Here is a 24,509-nt window from a genome sequence, read left to right as displayed (position 1 = left end):
TAGAATTTAGTGTAAATTATTGGAAGAGATCAGATGGCTGGGAGTTATTAGAAGGCTAGTAAATCATCATGTTGCAGAAATGGGATAGTATGACTCACCAGTTATGGGTTAATCAGAAGTCCCAGCAGCCCTTACCATTGGCCATGCTACCTGGTGCTACAAAGAGTTGTAATTCAAGAAATGGTCAGAGAACAACAGTTTTTCATCTTTGTGATACAAACCTCATTGAACTTGATAAGGCTTATCTTTTTTTATTACACATGTATCAGATTGTTCATTTATAATTTCCATGCTTTCCAGACAACAATTTCAAGTTATAGCTAGCTCTAATCTTAAACCAATTTATTGCTCTGTTTATGAAATAAAATTAACCGTAGTGTAGTGGTTAAAGTATTGGATGAGCACAGTTAGACCCAAACAAATTTCTATTCAGTCATAGAAACATAGAGGAGGACTTTACTGCACTCACTGTCTCTCCTGGAGGAAAGGTAGGATATAAATTGAAGACAGTAAAGTAAAATTAAAAAAAAATGCATGAACTTTCTTCCTGCCTCTTATTCAAATTATCATATTTGTATGACTTCAGAACAGGTGTACTATAGCATGATTGGGTCCCCTATTTATAACATCTTTTTCCAATTTAAAATGAAATGATGTTACTTTTGTTTCTGCAGAATTAGTTCATATAATTCCAAACTCCAAACTGAGATTTTTCTGCAAAAGACAATAATTTTCTGATTTTTTCCAATTACTGCAAGCATATCACAGATGCTTAGTAACCTTTCCAAACATACTGTTAACACTTGTCATACAAATAGAGAATAATTAATTATCATGCCTAAAGTGTGACATTTTCTCCACAAGGGCCTTGGGACTTCTAGGCCAACATTTTTAACTTGTTCCTAGCACGATACTCCAATCATGAGCATCTGCTGTAGAAAGTTATTTTAAATGACAGCATTGGTGATATAAAAAAATAAAACTGGGAAACATTGTTGTACAGTGTTTGGAATAGAGTAGTACTTGGGCTGAGTTCAAACACTGCAAGAAGCCATGATGTGATTTGTTTGGTTTTGGACCCCGTCTTTGTGGTTTGTGAACCATGGCTTATGTCTTAAGTATGTTGAGTGAATCCAACCAACTTTGATTTATTCAATAAACCATCATTAAACAAACCATGGGGTAATGTGATATGTAAACCAGGCCATAGTTCTGTCTGTGTTAATCCAGAGCTTCCAGCCTGTATGAGAAAATATGACTCTCTAGTACTTGATGTCCCTGAGCATTGTCCATGCTAGTATAGTCCTGCGGGAACCAGATCCTCTATAAGACTTTGGGTTGTTTTATCTCTATTCTCATAGGATTTATTATGTATCTTCCTCAATGTGGTGCCCTCCTCATGTGTTTGATTGCAACTCCTGGAAATCTTGCCAGACAGCTTGCGAGCATCCTGTGCTGATTTGGGATTCTGGGAGTTGCAGTCCCAATCCATCTTGAAGGTACCAGATTGTGGAAAGATGAATAAAAGTATAACTCTTTCCAACTGTTGTGAAAAGTAAACAATATGTCTAAATCTTTGTAGCACATTTTATTTATTTATTTTTTAAAAAGTATTTGTTTTCAATTTATTTTCCTTTTTTTTTCTTCTCTTGAACAGTTCCACCAAGTGAAAAGAGTGATGACCATCCTTTTCCTTACTATGGTTATTTCATACTTGAGTTGCATGAAGGCTGCCCCAATGAAGGAAGTTAGTATCAGAGGACAAGGCAGCTTGGCTTATCCTGGTCTTCGGACACAGGGAAATCTGGAGACCCTCAGTGGGCCCAATGATGCCACAAGAGGATTAACATCTTTGGCAGACACTTTTGAACATGTCATTGAGGAGCTCCTGGACGAGCAGCAGGTCATTCAGCCCAGCAAGGAAAATAAGGATGCAGACTTGTACTCATCTCGGGTGATGCTAAGCAGTCAAGTGCCTTTGGAGCCTCCCCTGCTCTTCCTGCTCGAGGAGTATAAAAACTACTTGGATGCTGCAAACATGTCCATGAGGGTCCGGCGCCATTCTGACCCTGCTCGCCGTGGGGAGCTGAGCGTGTGTGACAGTACTAGTGAGTGGGTGACAGCAGCTGAAAAAAAGACTGCAGTGGACATGTCTGGAGCGACGGTTACAGTCCTGGAAAAAGTCCCAGTACCCAAAGGCCAACTGAAGCAATATTTTTATGAGACCAAGTGCAGCTCAAAGGGTTATGCAAAAGAAGGCTGTAGGGGCATAGACAAGAGGTACTGGAATTCCCAGTGCCGAACTACTCAGTCTTACGTCCGAGCTCTCACCATGGATAACAAAAAGAGAGTTGGATGGCGCTTTATAAGAATAGACACTTCCTGTGTTTGTACACTGACCATAAAAAGGGGAAGATAGTGGATTCGTGTTGGATAGATTATATTGAGACAAAAATTATCTATTTGTATATATACATAACAGGGTAAATTATTCAGTAAGAAAGAAAATAATTTTATGGACTGCATGTATAAAGGAAGTTTATACAGTACCGTGGTTCCGCAATCTATTTATTGAACATGTCCATGACCTAAAAGGGAACAAAAGGAAAAAAAAAATCCATTTGCGCACAACTTTGAAAACAAAAGAAATTGCATTACATTCCTCTAACATTGTGATTTGTTGCCGTTGCCAAGAATTGAAAACTTTAAAAAAAATTAAAAAAATAAAATTGCATGCTGCTTCAATTGTGAATTGATGATAAACTGTCCTCTTTCCGAAAAAAATTGAACCAAAACATTCCGTTTACATTTTAGACAGTAAGTATCTTTATTCCTGTTAGTATTATATCTGTTAACTGCTTTTAAATTCTTCTGGTAGCGTTGGAATTAAAACAATGTCAAGGTGCTGTTGTCATAGTTTTCCTGTTGATTTTTTTTTTTTTTAATTTTAAAATTCCCACATGATTTTAAAAGAGGGGAGATCCTCCTCCCTGCCATTGACATATATGTTCTGGAGAAACAAATCTGGGTTTTTTTTGTTTTGTTTTTGTATGTTGTGAAGGTGTTTGCAATATCAAATCAGACTACTGGAAAAAAAAATAAAAAAGAGGCAACTAAAAAAAGTCAATGTTGATGTTCCGCCCAGTGCTCCTTTCTAGTCTACACTACAAGCTACCCTTCCTTTTTGGTTAAGGTTCATGGGGATTCTCTGAATTTTGCTTGTAACAGCCTTTTCCATCCTGCATCCTTCACGTATGTGGAGTCTGCAACACCCAGAATCCCCAGTTAAAGCTGCACTCTCAACACATCTGGAAGTCACCAGGTTGACGAGTGCTGGCTTATAAGAAATGCTTTTGGCTTGTTTTATGTTTGGGTTGCATATGGGGTCTTCTTCTCTTGGGAAGCAAATGCATCACAGTCTCTTTCAGATGTAATTTTTCACTCTCCCAAGGTGCTGAGAACAAAAGTTATCTTTCAATCTAGCGTGGAAGATCCACACACATTCACTGAGAGGCATCCTTCATATCTGATGCAAGATAGTATCAAGCTTGAATGGGTGCATCTACTGATGAGGATGGAGAACCATATCCCCATAGGAGAGTCACTGGCCATGCAGCCAGAATTGGATAAGGGACAACTAATTTGTTGTGACTAGAACACCTGTATTTTTAAAGGACAATAGCAAATCCCAACAAGGAAAAGTAAACTGAACATCAGTTCATATTTCTGCAAAAATGGCTGAAATGCCATTATTATTGTAAGTATAGCACTGTAAAGCACCATAAGTAACACAGTGAGAGCATTTTACTTACTGAGGCTTTATAACTAACTGGCTTCCGTTCACAATGGCAGGTGTAGTCATCATAACCGACTAGCACCCATGGAAACTCAGTGAAACAGTCAAGGATATCCAAGAGAAATAATACACATAGTACAGCCTGATCCTCTTAAAATAAAACTAATGTCTAGAACATAATCATTTTCAAGGATCTGCTTTCTGCACCATGAAACAATCCAGGCTGGATGAAGTGGCTCTTCAATCAGAAAGACAGAGCCTTCTACCTCAAACCTAACTACCTGTTGCATTTAAATATGGCTGTAAGCATCTATATCTTTCTAAAGGGTAGCACAAAATAGCCTTAACTCCTACAGGGAAAACAAACCTACAGCTCTTGATTTAAAATCCCTAAATGATGGGATGAAAACCTGGCATCGGTTGTATGCACTTTAATTAAAGCTAACTTCAGTGGGATGCATGTGCAAGGAGCTGACCGCAGAATTGAAGCCTTAGGCCGTGGATAAACAAGTCCAACACAACCCACACCATAAATAGTCAATTAGTGTAATATATACAAGTATTCTTATTCTTGCAAGGATTTTGCTTGCTCTTTGAAGAAGTGCATTTTTTCCCCTAAGAGCATGTCTCATATGGCCCATGTATTAGAATGCAGACAATGTTATTTAGTATCTAGCATTAATTCACAGCAACCATGCATGCTTCCCAGGATGATTTCTGAAATTTTGCTATAAATAAGTCTTTGATTTGAGAAAGGTATCAGTAGGTGAAGGAAGTTTGGACTGTATCACTTCAGATCACAGATAGAATACCTTTCCCCCATTCCTGAAGAACAGCCTGCTTGGAAAGTCAACCTATCAGAGAAAAGGCCAGGTGAAAGCTCTACTCTTTGACTAGCTGTTTCCTGTGGGGAGGAGATAGAGAAGCATAATCTTCAATCTCTAATACAGTTTAGGCATGGATTTCTTTTTTCTTTTACTGCTTGGGTGAACTAGGCTAGCAATACTAAGATTATATTTCTTGACCAAGATCTGAATTTTTTAAGATTAAGATCTTAAAATATATATTTCTTAAAACTACAGTAATTTAGGAAGCAGATAATTCCAACTATTGGAATTATTACTCGTCATGGAAAGTAGCCATCCCATATCATTAACATGCAGCTGTAGAGTTACCAAAAAGAAAATTTGGACACAGACAAAATCTAAATATATTTTTAAAAAAAATTAAACTAAAATATCAAAGCTTTTTACTGGCGTCTAATACTTGAAACATTGGATTGATTCCGATTAAATTGGACAGTACATGCTGTCCTTAGACATGCATTTAGTATTAAAGTAAACCAAATCCATTGATCGATGATGACACTAAGCAGTAGATACCATTCTATTAACCAATGATGTCTGCCTAGGGTCAGGCAACCAAATCATTGTTACCTTAAAGGAAAGCAGATGGGAACATTATCCTTTTTTAAGAGAAGATGTAGCTGAGGTGAATCACATTTTCCAGCCAGATGACCATTCCTTTCTTTAACCTGTTCCTCAGGATATGTTCCCTAGAAAATTCTAGCAGACCTATAATATTGCCATCTTATTATTATGAAATAGAAAAGCATCACTATTATAATCCATATGACTGGATTAAAAATATTGTATAAAACCATTCCATGCAAGAAGGTGCTTATTCACACAACTGAGAGCAGAAATAGAAATGAAGCCTTGTAATCTCTGAGAAGTTTCCATATCCTGATTTCCTTCAACTCTATTAGCCTAAATTTCCTTTCTGTGTGCTAATGCTACATAATCCTAACTTTACTACAGTACACAGATCCAGATAATCACATCTATAAAAATAATTGATTTCCTTCCAACCCTGCCATATTCGTAATTAGTGATTACTAAAATCAGCCACCCAAATTCCCTTGATTGATTGGCAATAGTCTGCAGTCTGAAAGAGTTAAAAATAATAAAAATTGCATATCAAATATGCTCTATTTGTGTGGACTGTGGGGAAAAAAATCTAGAGCATAGGTATAATCTTACTCTAATTAAAAGTGTTGCTATTTCACTTTAATTTTTAACAGTGAAAAGAAATGAATTGAACAGGACATGATTAAAAATGTCTAGCTGGCTTTAAAGAAATGTCTCCCTAATGGTCATCTGTGAAATATTGATAGAAGCAGTAGCAGCAACAACTTTTTCTTAGTATAACATGCATCCCAAGGCATTGGGGAATAGACAATGAGACCCATAATGATACAGACTTATAAAGCTTTCAAGTTTAAGTCTCACCTCCTCCAGGTGCTATAGGGTTCCCATTTAATTCAACAAGTAGGATGACTATAGAGTGACTGGCTTGAGGACCACAGAATGGAAACTTAGTATGAAGGTGCAGTTCATATATCTAGCAGTAGTAAGCATAGATTAATAGCTGCATTTTGTAAACATGCAAATATTTACAGATCTTTACTAGGGTACAGGAACATTAAAGAAATTTGCTATGTGACAAATTAGTATTTCATGAATTAGTCTTTTAGAGCATTGTAATTATTTTTAGGCCCCCCCAACACTATTTTTAACACCCATGGTTATGTTAGACCAGATCTACTATTGTGAGTACACTACCACAGGCTTGGCAGTTTTAGTGGAACTGAGATTTCAGAAATGTCACTCAGTTGAAGTTTTGCTGTGTTTTGTTTGTGGCGGAAATATTTCATTGTCATTGGCCCTATTGTTTTGTTTTGAAAAAAAATTGGAAATGTAAGTTAATGTTTGTGGCCTTGTTCTCTCTTATTCTCCATGTATAACAGATATTTATTGTATATTTATATAATTTTATGGGACTTTTTTGGAAAAAATGAATCTGGCATTAAATCTTACAAGATCTGCATCACATTGTAAATATAATAAAGCTATATTTAAGTGTACTGATTAACATATAATATATGTTTAAATATAGATTTTTATGTTTTTTAAATAATATATATATAAATATATATATATATATATATATATATATATATACATATATATACATATATATAAAAGAAAAAACCTTGGGTTTTTTGGGACCATGTGACTTTTCTCTAATTGTAAACCAAACATGAGTTTTACAAATAATATGTGTGTTCTTTTTTCCCAAAACAAAATCTACTTTTATTTTAACAATAAAATCTTCTTGGTAAGGCAGCTAGGCAGATGTTTCATATTTGGACAATTGGCAAGTGGGGAGGGTTTTTCAAGAGGTTGAAAAGAAAGAAAAGAAAAGGGATATTCCCAGAATCATGCCTTTTTATTTAGTTGAAAACAATAAAGACTAAGCAACTTTGAATCAGGCACAGTAGTTTTTATTCACCTTTAAAATAATGGCTAAACATAAATTTATAATTTTTAAATCACATATGTGAATCATAGCACAAATGAATTTTGTGCAGATGCCCTAATTCAATGTGTGCAGCACACGTGCAGTGTCCTGAACACACACATGCTGCTTAGTGCAATTAAGGATTATTCTATTTCTTTCAGAAATGATACTGCATGTATAAATATATTTTTATTGCACAAAGCAGTCCCTAGAACTTTGGCAAAAAGAACAATCATTAGCAGACAGATCAGAAACTTTTTTTTTCAAAATGGGATATTACAGAAAAATATACAGTTCTTTTGGAGCTCTATCATGCAGAATCATCTCTTTGAAAGTTTCTCCTACATCTAAACTGCCTATAGAAAGATAGCATGTTAGAAACAATGACATGGACCTAGATTTAGGCCATGTCCCCACTAGTGGCTTACTGTATCTTCATGGTATCACTTCACCATCTTTAAAATGATATAAAGTCTATCCTCATTACTGTTACTTGCGTGATTCTAAAGGAAGCTATGATAATCCTGGAGAAATGCACAGATGTTTGAAATGGGCCTATTGAGTCCATGGGACTTAAGTCATTATTGTGCCCCATTTATTTCTGAGGGATTACTCTGTGTCTATGATGTAGGTCTTGATCAAGCCCAGTAGTTCCAAATTACTTTCTCCCAGATGTGAGGCTGTTGTTTTGCACACATGCAATTTGCCAGCCAACAGTCTGAAGTGGTACAATCCTATTATGCAGTGTGCATAATTTGGCTCTGCTGTCTCATGTTTTCTTTTCTCCTAAGGAGGACAGGAGGGATGTAAATCATATACTTAGGCTGTACTCAAATTATACTACAATAACCATATGCTTCACTAAGAAGTTCTGGATAATAATGGAAATATTAAATCAATTTATTATTCAGTCACTACTGTTACTGTGTAAAACACATGGTTGTATAAGGACATTTTCATAGTGGATTCCACTATATCTGACATATTGTTAAACAAATCTACCTCTCCTATAACTGCCAAGCCTTTTTACACTTATGAATACCATTTTCTTATAATAGCCATCTTGATGAAAACATACTGAAACTAAATTTTAGGAAATCCAAAATAAGACTTTTCCCACATACACAAATGCCAGTAAGTTCTATATAAGTTTCAAGAAATGGTAGTTCTTTCTATTAAAAGTGAATTATTTAAAGAAATTTGAGGGGATTCAATTTTTAAAAAGAAAACAAAATGTTGTATGGGTCTCAGTGGGCAACTTAATATTTAAAAAGATGGCACTCTCAACTCTTCTATCCAGACACAAGTAACATAGATATTTTATTTCCATTCTAATTTAGTTGATCTAATTTATTCCACATTAGTAAATAAAACCTTTCAGATATATAGCAATACATTCCCACATTTTCAAAGTTTGCAACAATTAATTTTGTTGAGCAGAACACAGCCCATTTGTGTAGTTTATCAGTTTAATTCAGATTGAAAGTAGTCAGCACATCAACTAAAGTTACAAGGACTGCTCCAGAATGGTGGGAGTTTGCATCCAAGTCCCTCCGCAGTGGCCCTCTTCTATTCTATGGCAGAACATTTCCTTGATGGTGTGGCATGCATACAACTTCAGCAGTAGTCCTTAAATGTGCTGCTGGAGTTGAATTGCCATTTCAGTTTCCTAGAATATTCCCCAGCTTGTAGCATCACACTGAATCATGGAGGAGGGTAGGGGAATTACATAGCAATTTCAGCTCTGAAAAGAGCTCCAGGGTGCAGGGGATTTAGTAGCTGCATGCTAACAAACATTTCAGAATAGCACCCACATACAGTGGGGCAAAAAAGTATTTAGTCACCCACCAATTGTGCAAGTTCTCCCACTTAAAAAGATGAGAGAGGCCTGTAATTTTCATCATAGGTATACCTCTACTATGAGAGACAAAATGGGGAAAAAAATCCAGAAAATCACATTGTCTGATTTTTAAAGAATTTATTTGGAAATCATGGTGGAAAATAAGTATTTGGTCAATATCAAAAGTTCATCTCAATACTTTGTTATATATCCTTTGTTGGCAATGACAGAGGTCAAACGTTTTCTGTAAGTCTTCACAAGGTTTTCACACACTGTTGCTGGTATTTTGGCCCATTCCTCCATGCAGATCTCCTCTAGAGCAGTGATGTTTTGGGGCTGTCACTGGGCAACACAGACTTTCAACTCCCTCCAAAGGTTTTCCATGGGGTTGAGATCTGGAGACTGGCTAGGCCACTCCAGGACCTTGAAATGCTTCTTACGAAGCCACTCCTTCGTTGCCCGGGCGGTGTGTTTGGGATCATTGTCATGCTGAAAGACCCAGCCACGTTTCATCTTCAATGCCCTTGCTGATGGAAGGAGGTGTTCACTCAAAATCTCACGATACATGGCCCCATTCATTCTTTCCTTTACACGGATCAGTCGTCCTGGCCCCTTTGCAGAAAAACAGCCCCAAAGCATGATGTTTCCACCCCCATGCTTCACAGTAGGTATGGTGTTCTTTGGATGCAACTCAGCATTCTCTCTCCTCCAAACACGACAAGTTGAGTTTAGACCAAAACGTTCTACTTTGGTTTCATCTGACCATATGACATTCTCCCAATCCTCTTCTGGATTATCCAAATGCTCTCTAGCAAACTTCAGACAGGCCCAGACATGTACTGGCTTAAGCAGGGGGACACATCTGGCACTGCAGGATTTGAGTCCCTGGCAGCATAGTGTGTTACTGATGGTAGCCTTTGTTATTTTGGTCCCAGCTCTCTGCAGGTCATTCACTACGTCCCCCGTGTGGTTCTGGGATTTTTGCTCACCATTCTTGTGATCATTTTGACCCCACGGGGTGAGATCTTGCGTGGAGCCCCAGATCAAAGGAGATTATCAGTGGTCTTGTATGTCTTCCATTTTCTAATTCTTGCTCCCACAGTTGATTTCTTCACACCAAGCTGCTTGCCTATTGCAGATTCAGTCTTCCCAGCCTGGTGCAGGTCTACAGTTTTGTTTCTGGTGTCCTTCAACAGCTCTTTGGCCTTGGCCATAGTGGAGTCTGGAGTGTGACTGTTTGAGGTTGTGGACAGGTGTCTTTTATACTGATAACAAGGTCAAACAGGTGCCATTACTACAGGTAACGAGTGGAGGACAGAGGAGCCTCTTAAAGAAGTAGTTACAGGTCTGTGAGAGTCAGACATCTTGCTTGTTTGTAGGTGACCAAATACTTATTTTCCACCATGATTTGCAAATAAATTCTTTAAAAATCAGACAATGTGATTTTCTGGATTTTTTCCCCCATTTTGTCTCTCATAGTTGAGGTATACCTATGATGAAAATTACAGGCCTCTCTCATCTTTTTAAGTGGGAAAACTTGCACAATTGGTGGGTGACTAAATACTTTTTTGCCCCACTGTACTTAGGACCAATTAGAACCAAAAGTAGAACTTGATTAGGAATCAAATCAAGTGGTCTCCACTTCAGCTCTGTAGCAAACCGCAGAGTTTGATGCCCTGAGGAGGCAAATCATATCATTCTATATTATGTGAGGCCAAATATGTCCTACATTTGTGAAAAATCATGTTATCATTTACTTTCTCATGATTAATATAATACATGAATGCTGCCTGCAATAGATGCCTGGGCAAGGCTGGATCTACCATTAGGCTAAATCAAATCTTTATTACGGTCATAGACCAGCATAATTACGATCATAGACCAGCATACAGTAGGAAAATACTGGAGGGAGAATGCAGTGTTAAGAAGTTGGAGGGAGAGCAGTTTGTGCCCCAGGTTGCCTGCATCCACTAAACTAGACCGTTGTCTTCAGGTGGGATGAAGGACATTGTCCTCTCATCAGTGCTGAAATTAGATTTGACCATCAGTCAATTTGGCCCCTGTGCATGGTTTGGGGTGTATTTTGCCCCCAGGCAGCAAAATGTTTTACTCCCACCCTGTGCTTGGAAACCTCATACCTGGTGAACATGTGTGGTTAGATTTGTTTTTTGAGAAAGAAGAAAGAAATGGTACCATTGATGGAGAAGGGGAAGGGTGTGCTTCTATGCAATGGTACCCTCCAACTACATTTAAAGAAGGATTTTATTAGCCCAACATATTTAAAACTAAAATTCTTTGAACTACATAAAACCCAAACCACTCTCTTCCCTTGTGTGCTTCATTAGCTGTTTACAGACCATATAAGAGAACTAAGTAATGTACTTTGTGATGAGGAATTTAAATTTGAACTATGGTCAGATAATAACATTTTCATTGTGTACACCAGTTCAACTCCTCTTGTGGATTACTGATGAAATGAATGCCCTGTAACCAATTTGGGTTCTACTGCTGATCTGCTCTCATTGTTAGGTTATTTTTCATTACATTCAAATGGAATTTGTCTTCCAATAACTTTAATCAATTATTCTGTGTTGTGCAACCTGGAGCAATGGAAAGCAACCCTTGACTTTCTTTTGGTGTGACATCCTTTTGGATAAAGGGGGTTATTATGTTCCTCTCAGTCTTCTTTTCCCAGGGCTGAAAATAATCCATTCTTTCAATCTTTCCTTATCAGATTTAAAGACCAGTCCTCTGGTTATGCTTCTCACACTTCTCTGGATCTGTTTTAATTTGTCTGAATCCTTCTTCAAATGTGGATCCCAGAATTGGATACAATACTTGAGGTGGAATCTGATCAATGCAGTATATAGTGGAACCATTATTTCTCATAGTTGGTGCCATGTAGCATTCTGAGTTGAGAAATGGGGACAGCAATGTCCAGATCACACACTACATCTTAACTGGACCTATGCAACTTTTTGGTCCATTAAGCTAAATATAACAGCTCTAATCCTGCTAAAATTGGTTTGCTAAGTCACATTATCAACATCCTATTATTTTTAAAGGGACATGGTCCTAATCAGGCTTCAAAAGAAAGTAGAAGACCACACATTTCTACATTCCCACAAATGATAGTTCTCTTTTCTCCCTTTCAGGCTTCCTAGGTTGGATGGAAAACTCAACTCATAAACAATAGCTTTCCATGACCAAAACCTCTAACCATGGGGAAGATTCTTAGGCTGGTCTCATATATTGTATTATACTAAATGAGACTGTAGTTTGTTAGGTTTGAATCTGGTTTGCTGTGCAAAACCTCCACCATACTATAGTTTGTAAATCACATATTCACTTAATTTGGCTTAATCAACAAAACAAAAAAATGGTTAGAAAAATCATGGCTTATAACAATATGCAAGCTATGTCAAGTAGTACACTTAGATTCTCCCTTCAGAACTTCATAAATAAATGAAACTTTATAAAGAGATACTGGGGAGGAGGTGATAGGACTGGTACGTGCTAAAGCACTAATGGTAGGCTGATAAGTACAGCTCAGTAGCATCTACATAATTTGTGACTTTATATATCCTGAACAGCCATAGCTACATCACAAGCAACTTGTAATAGGGCTGAGCAAAGCTTTGCAGAAGTGCTTCAGTTTAACAAAACTTCAGCTAAATCATCCCATCAAAGTAGCAACACAGTTCAGGTGGTTCTGAAGTGCTCCATGGCTCTTCAAAGGACTTCGGATGCATTGGCTTTTCTACTGCTTCTGGGGTTCTTACGGACAATAAACAATGTGGCCACTTCCGTTCTATGTATGGAGAAGCTAAAAGGAGGGTGAAGGTGTGAAGGGATCACTAACAGCAGCACAAAGAGTCAGGCAATCGGTTTAGAGCATCATTAAACTCTGCCTACTAAGAGCTCTTTGGGAGGATTTCAAGACTAACTTTACTTCAGGATTCACTTACTTTTTCAACTCTACCATGTGGTCACAAGCTTTCACTTGGTTTTCTCTTGTATTAATAGAATGTTACATTTCTCTGCATTTATCCTGCCTCATCTCAACTCTTGGCACTCTGAATGTTGGCTCAAAATTGCCCTTCCATATAAATTTGAAACCATTGGGGCAGGTTTAAGTCTCTGGACTATAAGTGAGTGGGTTCTAGGCACTGCCCCACCTTTTACTGCTCTAAAAATATAAATGCAATGGCAAGGCTGCAAAAACTTATTCTTTTTCTGAGCCAGTTTTTTTTTCCCCTCTGTGGCTTGATATCCCTGTGACACTGAACCTCACTTAACATTCTGCTCTGGCTACCAACCATGAGACAACTAAATCCTACCAGTGATGAGGAGAGTCCTTCCCAGAAGGGACCAAGCTTGCCAAATATCCAAGTCAGGCCTTCTGGTATCTAAAATACCCACTGATCAGAGGCAAGAAAACTCTCCCCCCACTCACCAATTTGGGAAAATGCAGATCATTCTTCAGTCTATGCCAGTGTTCCTCAACCCTGGCAACTTTAAGATGTGTGGTCTTCAATTCCCAGAATTCCCCAGCCAGCAGGGGAATTCTGAGAGTTGAAGTCCACACATCTTAAAGTTGCCATGGTTGAGAAACATTGGTCTATGCCATGCCTGGAACCCTAGAAAAGAAAGTGGGAAAAGTTTCTTTAAAAAAAAGGTTATGTGGAATTTTGTAGTTTTAAACTGTTGTAGGAGCCAACTTACACATAGAATCTTTGCTAACAGTTTGGTGGCTCTTGTTCTTTCCTATCTCTAACAGGAATACAGGGGGGATATTTTGAAACTGTAATGCTGAAATACAAGAAGGTATCAAACTAAAACTTAGTTACTGTCTCTTATAGAATGTACCATATTTCCCATTTTCATCTCATTATGAAAAAAGAAAAGAAAACTTGCAACTTCACATGTTTTGAAGTTTCCTACTACAGGCTGTGGCCTTTTCCCCCCCCAAATATAATCTTAAAAGCAGCTTAAAACAAATTGAGTTGACTTCAAATCACAAACTTAAATTTAATTGTGCTCTCTTAGAATCTCCAGTCCTCAATTTCAGTCAAATCAGGGCTGATTCATGTGGCTTAGATTGTAGGGTGGTCTCTGCACAATCATTCATTTCCCTTCATTTTGTAATTTCAGGCACGCAGAAAATGACTCCACACAGAAAATTCATTAAATCCAAGGAGGATTACTAATATATGGCAGTTTGGCTAGATGGACCACAAGTTCTGGTTAATAAATGATTTTGCCAGATTGTTGTTTTTAGCAAATGCAAAATTCTTTATACTCAGGTTTTATTCTTGTGATGTTAGATATGCACATGTATTTTTCTGGGCAGCAATGTAGAAATGCTTTGCCATTACCTTCTTCCAGGGTGTTCTTCTATCTTTTTATACATCTGGTATTTCCTGTGTATTTTTTTTTTAAATTGAGAATTGGTCTTTATATCCATTAAAAATAGATGTGACAATCATCACTTTTCACTAAGACAGAAATGTCACATGATGGAAGAACACTGAATCACACACATATTTAATCCACCAATTTCTTGGTGATTACTAAAATGGCAAAGTATCGGTCAACCCATACTACTAAAGTGAGTTGCCTTACACATATTTTGACAGAGCAGTTGAATAGAGCAGTTCATCTCCCCCTGTCTTCTTACAAAGGGCAATTCCCATCAAAGTGGAGTCATTTTCTCCCAGAGACTGGCATGTCTGAGTAATCTGGTTCCTCTTCACTTGATGTTTCAGCTCTGCAGAGAAGAGATCATAGTCCAGCGATCCAAGCTATGCTTTGTCATTCCTGAGATCTTCATAATATAGACCTATAAAACAGCATCACCCTGAGTGATAACTGTATGTCAGTACTGAGGCTTGGCCCAACAATAATCAGCTGTCTGCATGCATATCTGCATTAGCAAACAGAAGAGTGGCCTCTGTGGCCTATTCTAAGCCCCCAGATTCTTAAACTATGGGACAGTTAGCTTGGCTGGAATCTGTAGCTTCTGTTGCTCTCTTGCTTTTGGAAAATTACACAGACGCCAAATAGAAAGGGCTGTTATTTTTAGAAGTAGCTCTTTTATTTAAGCACCCAAGGTTTTTTAGCTTCATTGCAGCTATAAATAAGGAATCCAGATATTTCCTCACAGCTCTAGAAATAAAAATCCCTTGTCTGTGCAGTATTCTGTAGTGGAGTTCACAGCAAATTTTTGGTTCTTACAGAAGTCAGCGAATATAGAAACTGCAAAGCAAAAGTTAATACATTGTTCATTCTTTGACTCTGATATATTTATATTCTCATTCTGTAGATTCTCCAATAATATGGGGAAACTTGCTGTGTCAGATAGTTTTTTCAGCTCAGTTAAATACTGCCAAATGAAAGTTAACAGTTATAAATTAGCTTGGCCATCTAATGAAGTGCCAGTTCTTCTGAGTAACAGATTACAATTTTCCCTAAATTAATGCCAAAATATAAACTCTATGAAATAAAAGAATAAGGGAGGTTTTCACTAGCAAGTTATAATGAATGGGCCTCTCAAAATTATTGCCTATTCTCTTTTTCACTGTGCAGTTCTCCTGATCTCATATTATTGGGCAACATGATCATTCACAAATGACAAATCAAAAAGCTGAATGGTTCTGGGTATCAAAAAGAGGTCACCCAACTCCCTTGATCCAAAGGAAATTGTAGAGAAACTTGCTTCTTGTCATGACAAGAGATGCCTTTAGCTTAATTAACAAAACAAATAAGCTAACAACATTGATTACCTTATGCTGGGTGTTTAACATATAAAACATTGGTGTACTTTGAGTAACATTCTTTGCTGTACGGAGCTTTTGTTAATCCAAACTAGTGCTACCATTGTTCAGAAGAATCAAATTCTCCTGAATTATTCTTTAAATGAAATAATGCAAAAGAAGTATCTCCATTGATAAGATGGGAAGCAGTGAAAGCAGTAATAAAAAGGAAATATATTAATCAGTGGAGTATAATTTTAAAAAAATAATATACATCTGATGAATTAGATCTAGAAATTAAAGAACTGTTATCATCATCATCATCATCATCATCATCATCAACATCATCATCATCATCATAAAAAACAAGTTCCCTAAAGGTCTCTAAACAGAATCGAAAAGAATTAGATATTCTAGAGGCCAAATAAATTTCAACACAGCTTCTATATTCAAAGCAAAAATATTATGAGTTTTATAAGAACTCTAAATTATTAGCAAATAAGCCAGGGAAAAGCACGTCATAAAATCAATACAAGACTCTAAAGGTAAAATAATTACCAACATTGGTCATATTATTACTGAATTTCTAACATTTTTCAAATACTTATATACATCCAAACATCCAATATTAGGGGACATTAAAAATTACTTAGATAAATTGGAGGTACCAGCATTATCAACACAAGATATTCAATATCTAGATTCACCATTTGTAGAATCTGAATTAATAACAATTTTCCAAAATTAAAAAAAAAAAAAACCACCTGGCCCATATGGATTTAGCAATGAGTTCTATGAAGGATTCAAGGATATTTTAATTTCAGGATTCTTACAAATATGTAAAAAAACCTCTGCCTTTAAATTTACATTTCTTTTAAAGCCAGGAAAAAACTCTCAGAAGTTACTTCGTATAGGCCTATCTCATTGTTAAACACTGATTATAAATTATATTCCTAACTATTAGCCAACCATTTCAGATTAATTATAGATAAAATTATACATCTAGATCAATCTGCATTTATTCCAAATTGAATATATCTAGCCCTATCAGAAAGTTATTAAATATTCTCAATTTCTGTACAAGACATTTTACTTCTTTATCCATATATTCTTTAGATATATGAAAAGGCTTTGTGTGGAAGGACTATTAATAAAAAAAAAACAGTCTTACAGAAATTTAAATTCAGCTCTAAATTTCAAAATATGATAATATTATTTATGAGCCTATAAGAGCACAAGTAATAATCAACAATTTTAATTGAAAAGAATTCATCATAGCAAGAGGCACCAAACAGGAATATCCCCTTTCTCCATTGCTATTTAATTTACTTTTTCAAATTAATTCAAACTATGTGCAAATGATCAAATCCAGTGGATTAATGTACAGTGTGAAGACTATTTACTGAATTTATTTGCCAATGCCATGATCACAATCCTGTCCAATATAACACACTCTTCCTATTCTATTAAAAAAGAACATCAAGAATGCATCAAAGTCTCCCACTTAATAGATAATTTCAAAAAATCCACAATAGCCTGTATTCATATGCCACCCTATAAGGAAAAAACAAACTACCACAGGTCTAAAAGAAACTGGATCTTAGACTTAGAGAAACACTTAAATGCTAATACTGTACTCAGCAGTCTGTATAGCACCAGGAGGGATTTTTATCAGCATCCATTCAGGAAATATGTCTTACGCTTTTACATCAGTGGCATCAAACCCTAATAGGAATCTCACATATACAGTATCTTCCAAGTATTTGGTGATGTGCTGGAGAGGCTATAAATTGAAAGGAACATTCTTTCACCTTGGTGGGAATGCAAGAGTTTTGGAAGAATGTGGTTCATGAAATGTCATATATAACTAAACAAAAGACTGAATTCTTTCCAAAGTTAGGTTTGCTACACATATTTGATGGCTAGAATAAGATATTGCAAAGTAAAACAAAACACAAAAAACTTATTTTTTCCTTCTGGCAGCCAAATTAGTCATTGCTAAACAATGGAAATATCTATCTACCAATAGATAGATGGTATAAGATCTGGTCTATAGCTTTGCTTGAAAAAGACTAATAAATACACTGCATGACAAAGTAATGAATTTTTGTTTTACAAGGAATGGTGGGATTTCACTGTTTATGTAAAACATAAGCACCCTGGCAATAGCTTGTATAAAAAAACTATTGGCATATTAAAATGTACCAGCACTGTGTAAGTGAGATTCAGTATGAGAGAGAGAATCAAATTCTATTCTTCTTGTATCTGATCAGATGTCCAAACATTGTTCAAAAATACTTTCGCAGCAGTATCATCCATGCACTGGGTTTGAACTCTGAGAGAATGTAAAGAGGCTTTCTTGCTAGGTCCTCTCTATTTATAGAACTCAACTCACCTCACAGGATCAAAAGTTCCTAGCAATTTTTATTTTAGAAAGTCACCGTTAAGAAAGCATCCCTACTATTTTTATTAATTGTTGTTTATGTTTAATAACACATTATTACTTTTCTTGAAATTTCTTGAAATTCTAAGACATAAAGAAGAAAAACTGTAGAAACTCTGATTCATTAAAGCTACTTGCCAAGTTCTCAGTGCCAGCACTGGAGTCCGGTTGTCAATCTCTGAAAAACATGGAGAAATGACCCCAAGGGATGTTAAGTACGTGTGGTATTAATGGCATTTATTTTTTAACTTACAAAAAACATACATTTAAAACTTGCCTTCCTTCAAAGAGTTGTCGTATATTACAATTGCTACACTGAAAGAACCATAGACTGACAATGGTGAGGAACTCTGAAAGAACAGACGATGGTCTTCACAATATGCTCTGTTTATTGTGGGTAGAATCATGTCTGAGTTGAATATATTTAAGCTCCATTGATTTGAAAGAAATATGTGTATAATTAAAATCAGTGATATTTGCATATGTTTATGTTGGCTGAATTGTACTTACTGATCTTTTTCTCTATTAAAACTAGAAGGCTCCTTCTATTCCATTCCTGGTTGCACTATCCACAAAGGGAAGGATCACAACCAAGTATTATTGTTCTCTGTTTTTCCTGAGTTGCATTTTAGTCTCCATATCATTTCAGTATGAGAGTCATATGCTTCCTGCACCCCTGCCTAAGCCACTCCCTTTCTCAAGTTCATTTCAAGCTAAGATGGTACTCAACGTGTACAGGCCACCAGTTCCTCATTCTGATCTCACAAACTATAGGAGAGAGGAATAAAACCTCTGCTTTCTCTGTTATGGTGTGTGCAGTTCCCATAATACATGAACACCATATTCATGCTGAACTAGTACAAGCCCTTAATAAATGCTGGCATCAAAATATATATAATAAAATTTGCAACCAGGTATATATTCAGCTATTTCTAGTTCATGTTATTTTTGAGAGTTCACTCAAAAGTCTATTTCATATTTAGCTTTATTCCATCCATTCATCTTGCTAGCTATCCAAATGCAAATGTAAATGGCATTTTAAACACAACTATTTTGAAAGCATGTATCTCTAGAGATATTTTATCTCAAAGCATTAAAATGTATAATATTTTAAACATATATTAAGATCTTAGTGGAGGTTTGTTAATATAGGAAACCACAAAACAGAATTTTGCAGCATCCCTTCACAGACTTTCACATTCTGTTTTCTCACAGATTAATTATTAGCACTATCACAAATGATCCAGTTTGGCTATGCAATTTTTTCCCCCTATTTTGAGATAGAACATATATGTTTCTATATTAAATTATAATCTTCTGTAATCTGAAGTAAAGTATCACTTTTTTAAAAAATCACTTTAATCACTCAGCTATAATAAACACAGATTTTTTTCCCCCAGTAGAGACAACATAATATAGAGAAGAATTTGCTGAAATGACAAGAGTTCTTATCCAAGACTCCAAATCTGAAGCTTATTATTCCCTTGTTAAGACAGTGTGTTGCAATGAACTTTGAAATAAATTATAGGAATATGAAGTGTTTATAAATCACTTATAAAACCATTATTTTCTATCCAAACATACGACTGGGCAGCTTATAGCATCAAAAGCAGAAGCTATGCACATCAGGAAGAAAATGAACAGAATTTTATCTGTGCTTGATACCCATCTTAACCCAAAGCTTGGGGGAAAAGCCAGGTTTTCAGTGATATCATCAGGGTAGAAGCCACATGAATCTCCAGGAGAATGCTGCAGGGCTCCCACCACAACAAAGAAAGCATGTTTCCTAGATCCTGATACTGTATATTATATTGTATAACTGAAGGGACTTGAAGTGCCCCCATTCTGCCCAATCTTACAGGGCAGGCAGAAACTATCAGAAATAGATGGACCCTCAGAAAACCAGGCCCTATGCTCTGAAGAACTTTATAGGTGATAACCAACAACTTGAACGGCACCAGATGCCAAGCAGCAATCAATGCAGCTCGTGGAGCAGTGGTAACACATGAGCTTACCAAGGCATGCCCATTACTGCCCAAACCACACATTTTAGACCAGCTGTAGGTTCTTAGTAGTCTTTGAGGGTAGCCTCATATACAGCATATTGCAATAGTCCACCCATTATGTGACTAGGGTATGAGTGACAGTCCAGAGGGTCTCCAGTCCAGGAATGGGCAACAAGTGGTGCAATAGATGAATCTGTGCAAAAGCCTTCTTGGCCACAACTGCCACCTGATATGTGATCAGGAACTGTGAATCCAAAAAGTCCCCCCAGATTATGTCCCAGTCTTGAATGGAGAAGTGCCACCTCATCCATTTCTTCTTGATTGACCACACACATATTTTAAGAAACCTGCTTATCTTTCTATTGCATTCAATAATCCTACTACATTTGTGTTTCTTTTGACATACCCAACTCATTTCCATTTTCCCATTTTTAATAACTGTTCAACCAGGATTCACAATTTCAGCATTTGTTTTCAACTTACAATTATTCGCTCAATGTTTTTTGTCCAATACAATTATTCTGATCTTTGATATATTAATTTCAAGTCCATACTTCTTCATCATATATTCTGTCCTAGCCTTAAATGGGAATAATCTTTGAGATTATTTCAATATCACTTTGAAATAGTTGCACTGAGATATAAATATATTATACATAATCCGTGTGTATACCCACACCCACACACACACCCACACAGGTGGTCCTCACTTAACAACCATTTGTTTAACAATGGCTTGAAGTTACGATGGCCTTGGAAAAAGTTCTTTACGACCTGTACTCACACTTATGACTGTCACACACCCCGTGGTCATGTGATCACGATTTGCAAACTTTTTAATGAATTTAATGAATCATTATAACTTACATATATAGATACACATACTACTTACTTAAGAGCCACAATAGGGACTGGAAAATTGGTAATGAAGCAGGGTGATCATTAAGTGAGTTACCACGTGACTGGACCTGATTTACAAGCATTTTTATGATGGTCATTAAGCAAATCACCATGGTCGTTAAGTGAATCACTGTGGTCATTAACTGGATCACATGGTCATTAAGCGAATTCTGGCAAAAAACATCCATTGGGGAAGCTGGATTCACTTAATGAGCATATGATTCACTTAATGACCATGGTGATTTGCTTAATGACCATCGTAAAAATGCTTGTAAAATCAGGTCCAGTCACATGGTAACTCACTTAATGATCACCCCGCTTCATTACCAATTTTCCAGTCCCTATTGTGGCTCTTAAGTAAGTAGTATGTGTATCTATATATTTAAGTTATAATAATATGCAATATATATATATATATATATATATATATAATAAAATAAAATAAAGTAAAATGCATATTATTATAACTTGTGTATGATAGAATTCTCAGTGAACACACATACCCGAAGATATTTGTTACTGGGAATATTTTCCTATTCTATTCATTTATTTTCAACAAACCAGAGCTCAGGGTCTGCAAAACATCTGCCTGACACTGCAATCCAGAACTGAATACTTTTTTAACTGATGACAATAAAGATCCTTTTGAATTCCCACCCCCAAAGTGAATTAATATTACATCTTAGTATATTTTGGCAGATGGCAGATCTGAAAACAAAAGGGAATACAGAAAAGTTTGATGTCCAAGTTCTAGTCAAGCAGAATGGAAATTCTGCTGAAAGCCAGTGCAGTGTATTGGTTAAGATATTAAACTTGGACTGGAAAGGCCCAATTCATGTCCCCAGTTGATACAGATCACAGGACTTGGGGCTAGTCACACTCTCCTAACTACCTCACAGCCTTGCCTTGGGGATTAAATTAGGGGACATATATATATATATATATATATATATATATATATATATATAATCTTGAGCTCTCAGAGGAATAGCAGGGTATAAATGCAATAAACAATCAATTGTTTAATATATCATTGTTATTAGATTCCCTTACTAGGGAAATGTACAGTCAAGGAAGCATTTCATGAATTGGGAAAACCAGCAAAGCAAGAGTTCTCAATCTAGAGCTAAGCAGCTAATCTCAGTTGTCCAGGTATTTAGAAACACCTCTCTGTCTAAATATAAATTCACTTACACATTTATTTTACAATATTTATATCCTGCTCTACTCCTAATGTTCTGAGTGGGATACAACAAAATCCAAAAAATGCATTAAACACAAATATAAATAATAAAAATCAACAATAAAACAAAGCCTGATACATTAAAGGCCCCGTTCACTTACTTTAAGAGTCAAACCCTTGCTGAAACAGTGCTGCTTTGACCTGTTACCTATAGAGGAGGGGCCATGCATACATTTAGGGTCAGTGTGATCCATAAAATGGGGACCACCACTAAGAAGGCTGTTGCCTGGCCAAGATGCTTGATTTAGAAAGGCCTTTTGTCCTTGGTTTTTATCTTCTGTAAGGGGTGGGAGGGAGTTGCTACTCCAGACCCAAAGCCAGTCAGTTCTAATATCTCCCTTACTTGGGCAACTCTGTGATAGTGACCAACCTTTTATTCCTTTCTCTGCTGCTGTCAGAGAGGTAGCAATTTGGCACATGAGTTACTGTTGCTATAAGAAAGCCACTGATCCCAGGACCTCCCAGGGCAGGTTCAAGGATCCATTTGACAATAGCAGCAGCACAAAGACCCTTTTTAAGCAGATGGCAATTTTAATAATCCCCATATTTCAAACCCAAATCCAAACCTGAAATCTGCTCTGAAATATCCCTTAAAAGGCTATTTGAGAGATGGTGGCTTCTCACCTTTGTCTGTAGAGAAACAGCAGCGACTATCAACAGCTTGACTTTGCCTCCCCCCATCTTGCCCCCTGCCTTCCATTCATTCTTCTCATAGCAACTCTGCTCTATGCTTATCATTTTGTCTATACCAAAAGTTGTTGACTGGCATTCTTCCTTCTACCAAGATAACAGACATCGAGTTTCAGAGCTGGAGGATGCAATGGCTACTGCTGGCCAAAGCTTTAATCTCATTTGGTCAGCCTCCCATTCCAGAAGACACTAATGTGCTAATCCCACTGTTCAGCTGTTTCAGCTGCAGGCTGACAAACCTCTGATCTCATCCATTAGCCTTGCACTGAAGAGCCATATAAAGCAGAGATGGCTGGTGCTTGGGTCACAAATAAGGTGTAAGCGTGACCCAGGAGCTTGGCAGACAAAATATTTCAGGGTCCAGAGCCTCCTTGTACAGGAAAAGTGTTGCATAGCATCCACTCCAATCCATTAGGAACCTTGCTGCATTTCACACAAAAGAAAGAGGAATGATCTACCTGCTATTTAAAAAAAAGTTCCTAAGGGAATTGTAGTATGAATGTTCAGAATGCAAATCACAGATTCAGGAGAAACAGGATCTTCAGTTGGAACTTAGTGTGATAAAGGGTTAAATCAACTCCCTCCTGTTCCAAGGTACTGATTGAGGTTGGGCTTCTCCAGGCTGGGGTGTCAGTGGGCAGAATAAAAAAATTCAGGATGGTGGCCACACTATCAAAACCCTACCCCTTTTATACCTGTGCCTCATTTATCCACACAACCCCCTGTGAGGTAGGTTGGGCTGAGAGAGTGACTAGTCAAGATCATTTAACCAGCTTCATGGATAAGTAAAGATTTGAATCTGGATCTCCCCGGTCTGGTCTAACATTCTAGCCATACATTGCATCAAAGTTGCCAAGCCTGCTACTAAAAACAGAAACCATAGTTAATGTAATATGTAAGTAAGCTTTTAAAATTTTGTTTTAAAGCCCCATGTTCATTCATTTGGAAGTGAAGTAATCGGTTCAGTAACAATGCCAATACAATATAGTCATCACGATCTTAAATACTCTGGCAGCAAAGAAGAAAGCAAAAAGGGAAAGGAAAAAAGCCACACACAAAGGCTAACATAACAGCACCGACAGCCGCTGTTACAAATCCCTGGCAACTCCACTATAACCCAACAATAACAATCTTTCTTGCCAAGAACAGTACCCATTCAACATGAGGCAACAGCCTATAGCTGCTAGGATGAAGCCAGAGAACTCAAACAGCAAACTGCACAATGCAAACTTTTCCCACGCAAACTGCACAATGCCTCCTCCCCATCAAAGCCACCCAGGGCTCCAAGGGCAAAAGGTTTGCATCTCAACCCCCAAAGGATCCCAGCAGTGGGGGTAGTAAGGTCTGTGGGGCTGCCAGCAAAATGCTCATCATTCTGCAGTATCACATTTGCATGGTGTCTGCATGGAAGGGGGTGGGGGGCTTATGATCAACCAAACATTTGAAGGAGACTGTGCTAGAGGAGGAATGAAA

The 24,509-nt window shown here is 37.0% G+C and overlaps 1 protein-coding gene and 1 long non-coding RNA gene across 5 annotated transcripts in view; one reads left to right on the top strand and one right to left on the bottom strand.

The window, feature by feature from the left end:
* Positions 1 to 327: 327 nt before the first annotated feature.
* Positions 328 to 2,419, top strand: BDNF (brain derived neurotrophic factor). The gene has a single exon (XM_088145843.1). It carries the CDS (start codon positions 1,679 to 1,681, stop codon positions 2,417 to 2,419), a length of 741 nt encoding a protein of 246 aa, XP_088001969.1. The 5' UTR covers positions 328 to 1,678.
* Positions 2,420 to 2,438: 19 nt separating this feature from the next.
* The window catches only part of LOC148214975 (uncharacterized), a 55,615-nt gene continuing 33,544 nt past the window's right edge, over positions 2,439 to 24,509 (bottom strand). For 3 of the 4 annotated variants that reach the window (XR_015797056.1, XR_015797053.1, XR_015797057.1), the window contains 2 exons: positions 18,336 to 18,375; positions 14,019 to 15,257 (listed from right to left, as the gene is read on the bottom strand). This is a non-coding gene — a long non-coding RNA (uncharacterized LOC148214975). Of the gene's footprint in view, positions 2,589 to 14,018; positions 15,258 to 18,335; positions 18,376 to 24,509 lie in introns of those variants that run through there. The other variant, XR_015797054.1, reaches the window with a different exon arrangement.

The sequence above is a fragment of the Python bivittatus genome, unplaced genomic scaffold (genome assembly GCF_059951505.1).
Source record: "Python bivittatus isolate LINGU-HERP-01145 unplaced genomic scaffold, Pbiv_v1 ctg000480_np1212, whole genome shotgun sequence".
NCBI lineage: Eukaryota > Metazoa > Chordata > Lepidosauria > Squamata > Pythonidae > Python > Python bivittatus.
Note: the sequence above shows the minus strand (reverse complement) of the source record. Positions and strands in the feature narration are given on the sequence as shown.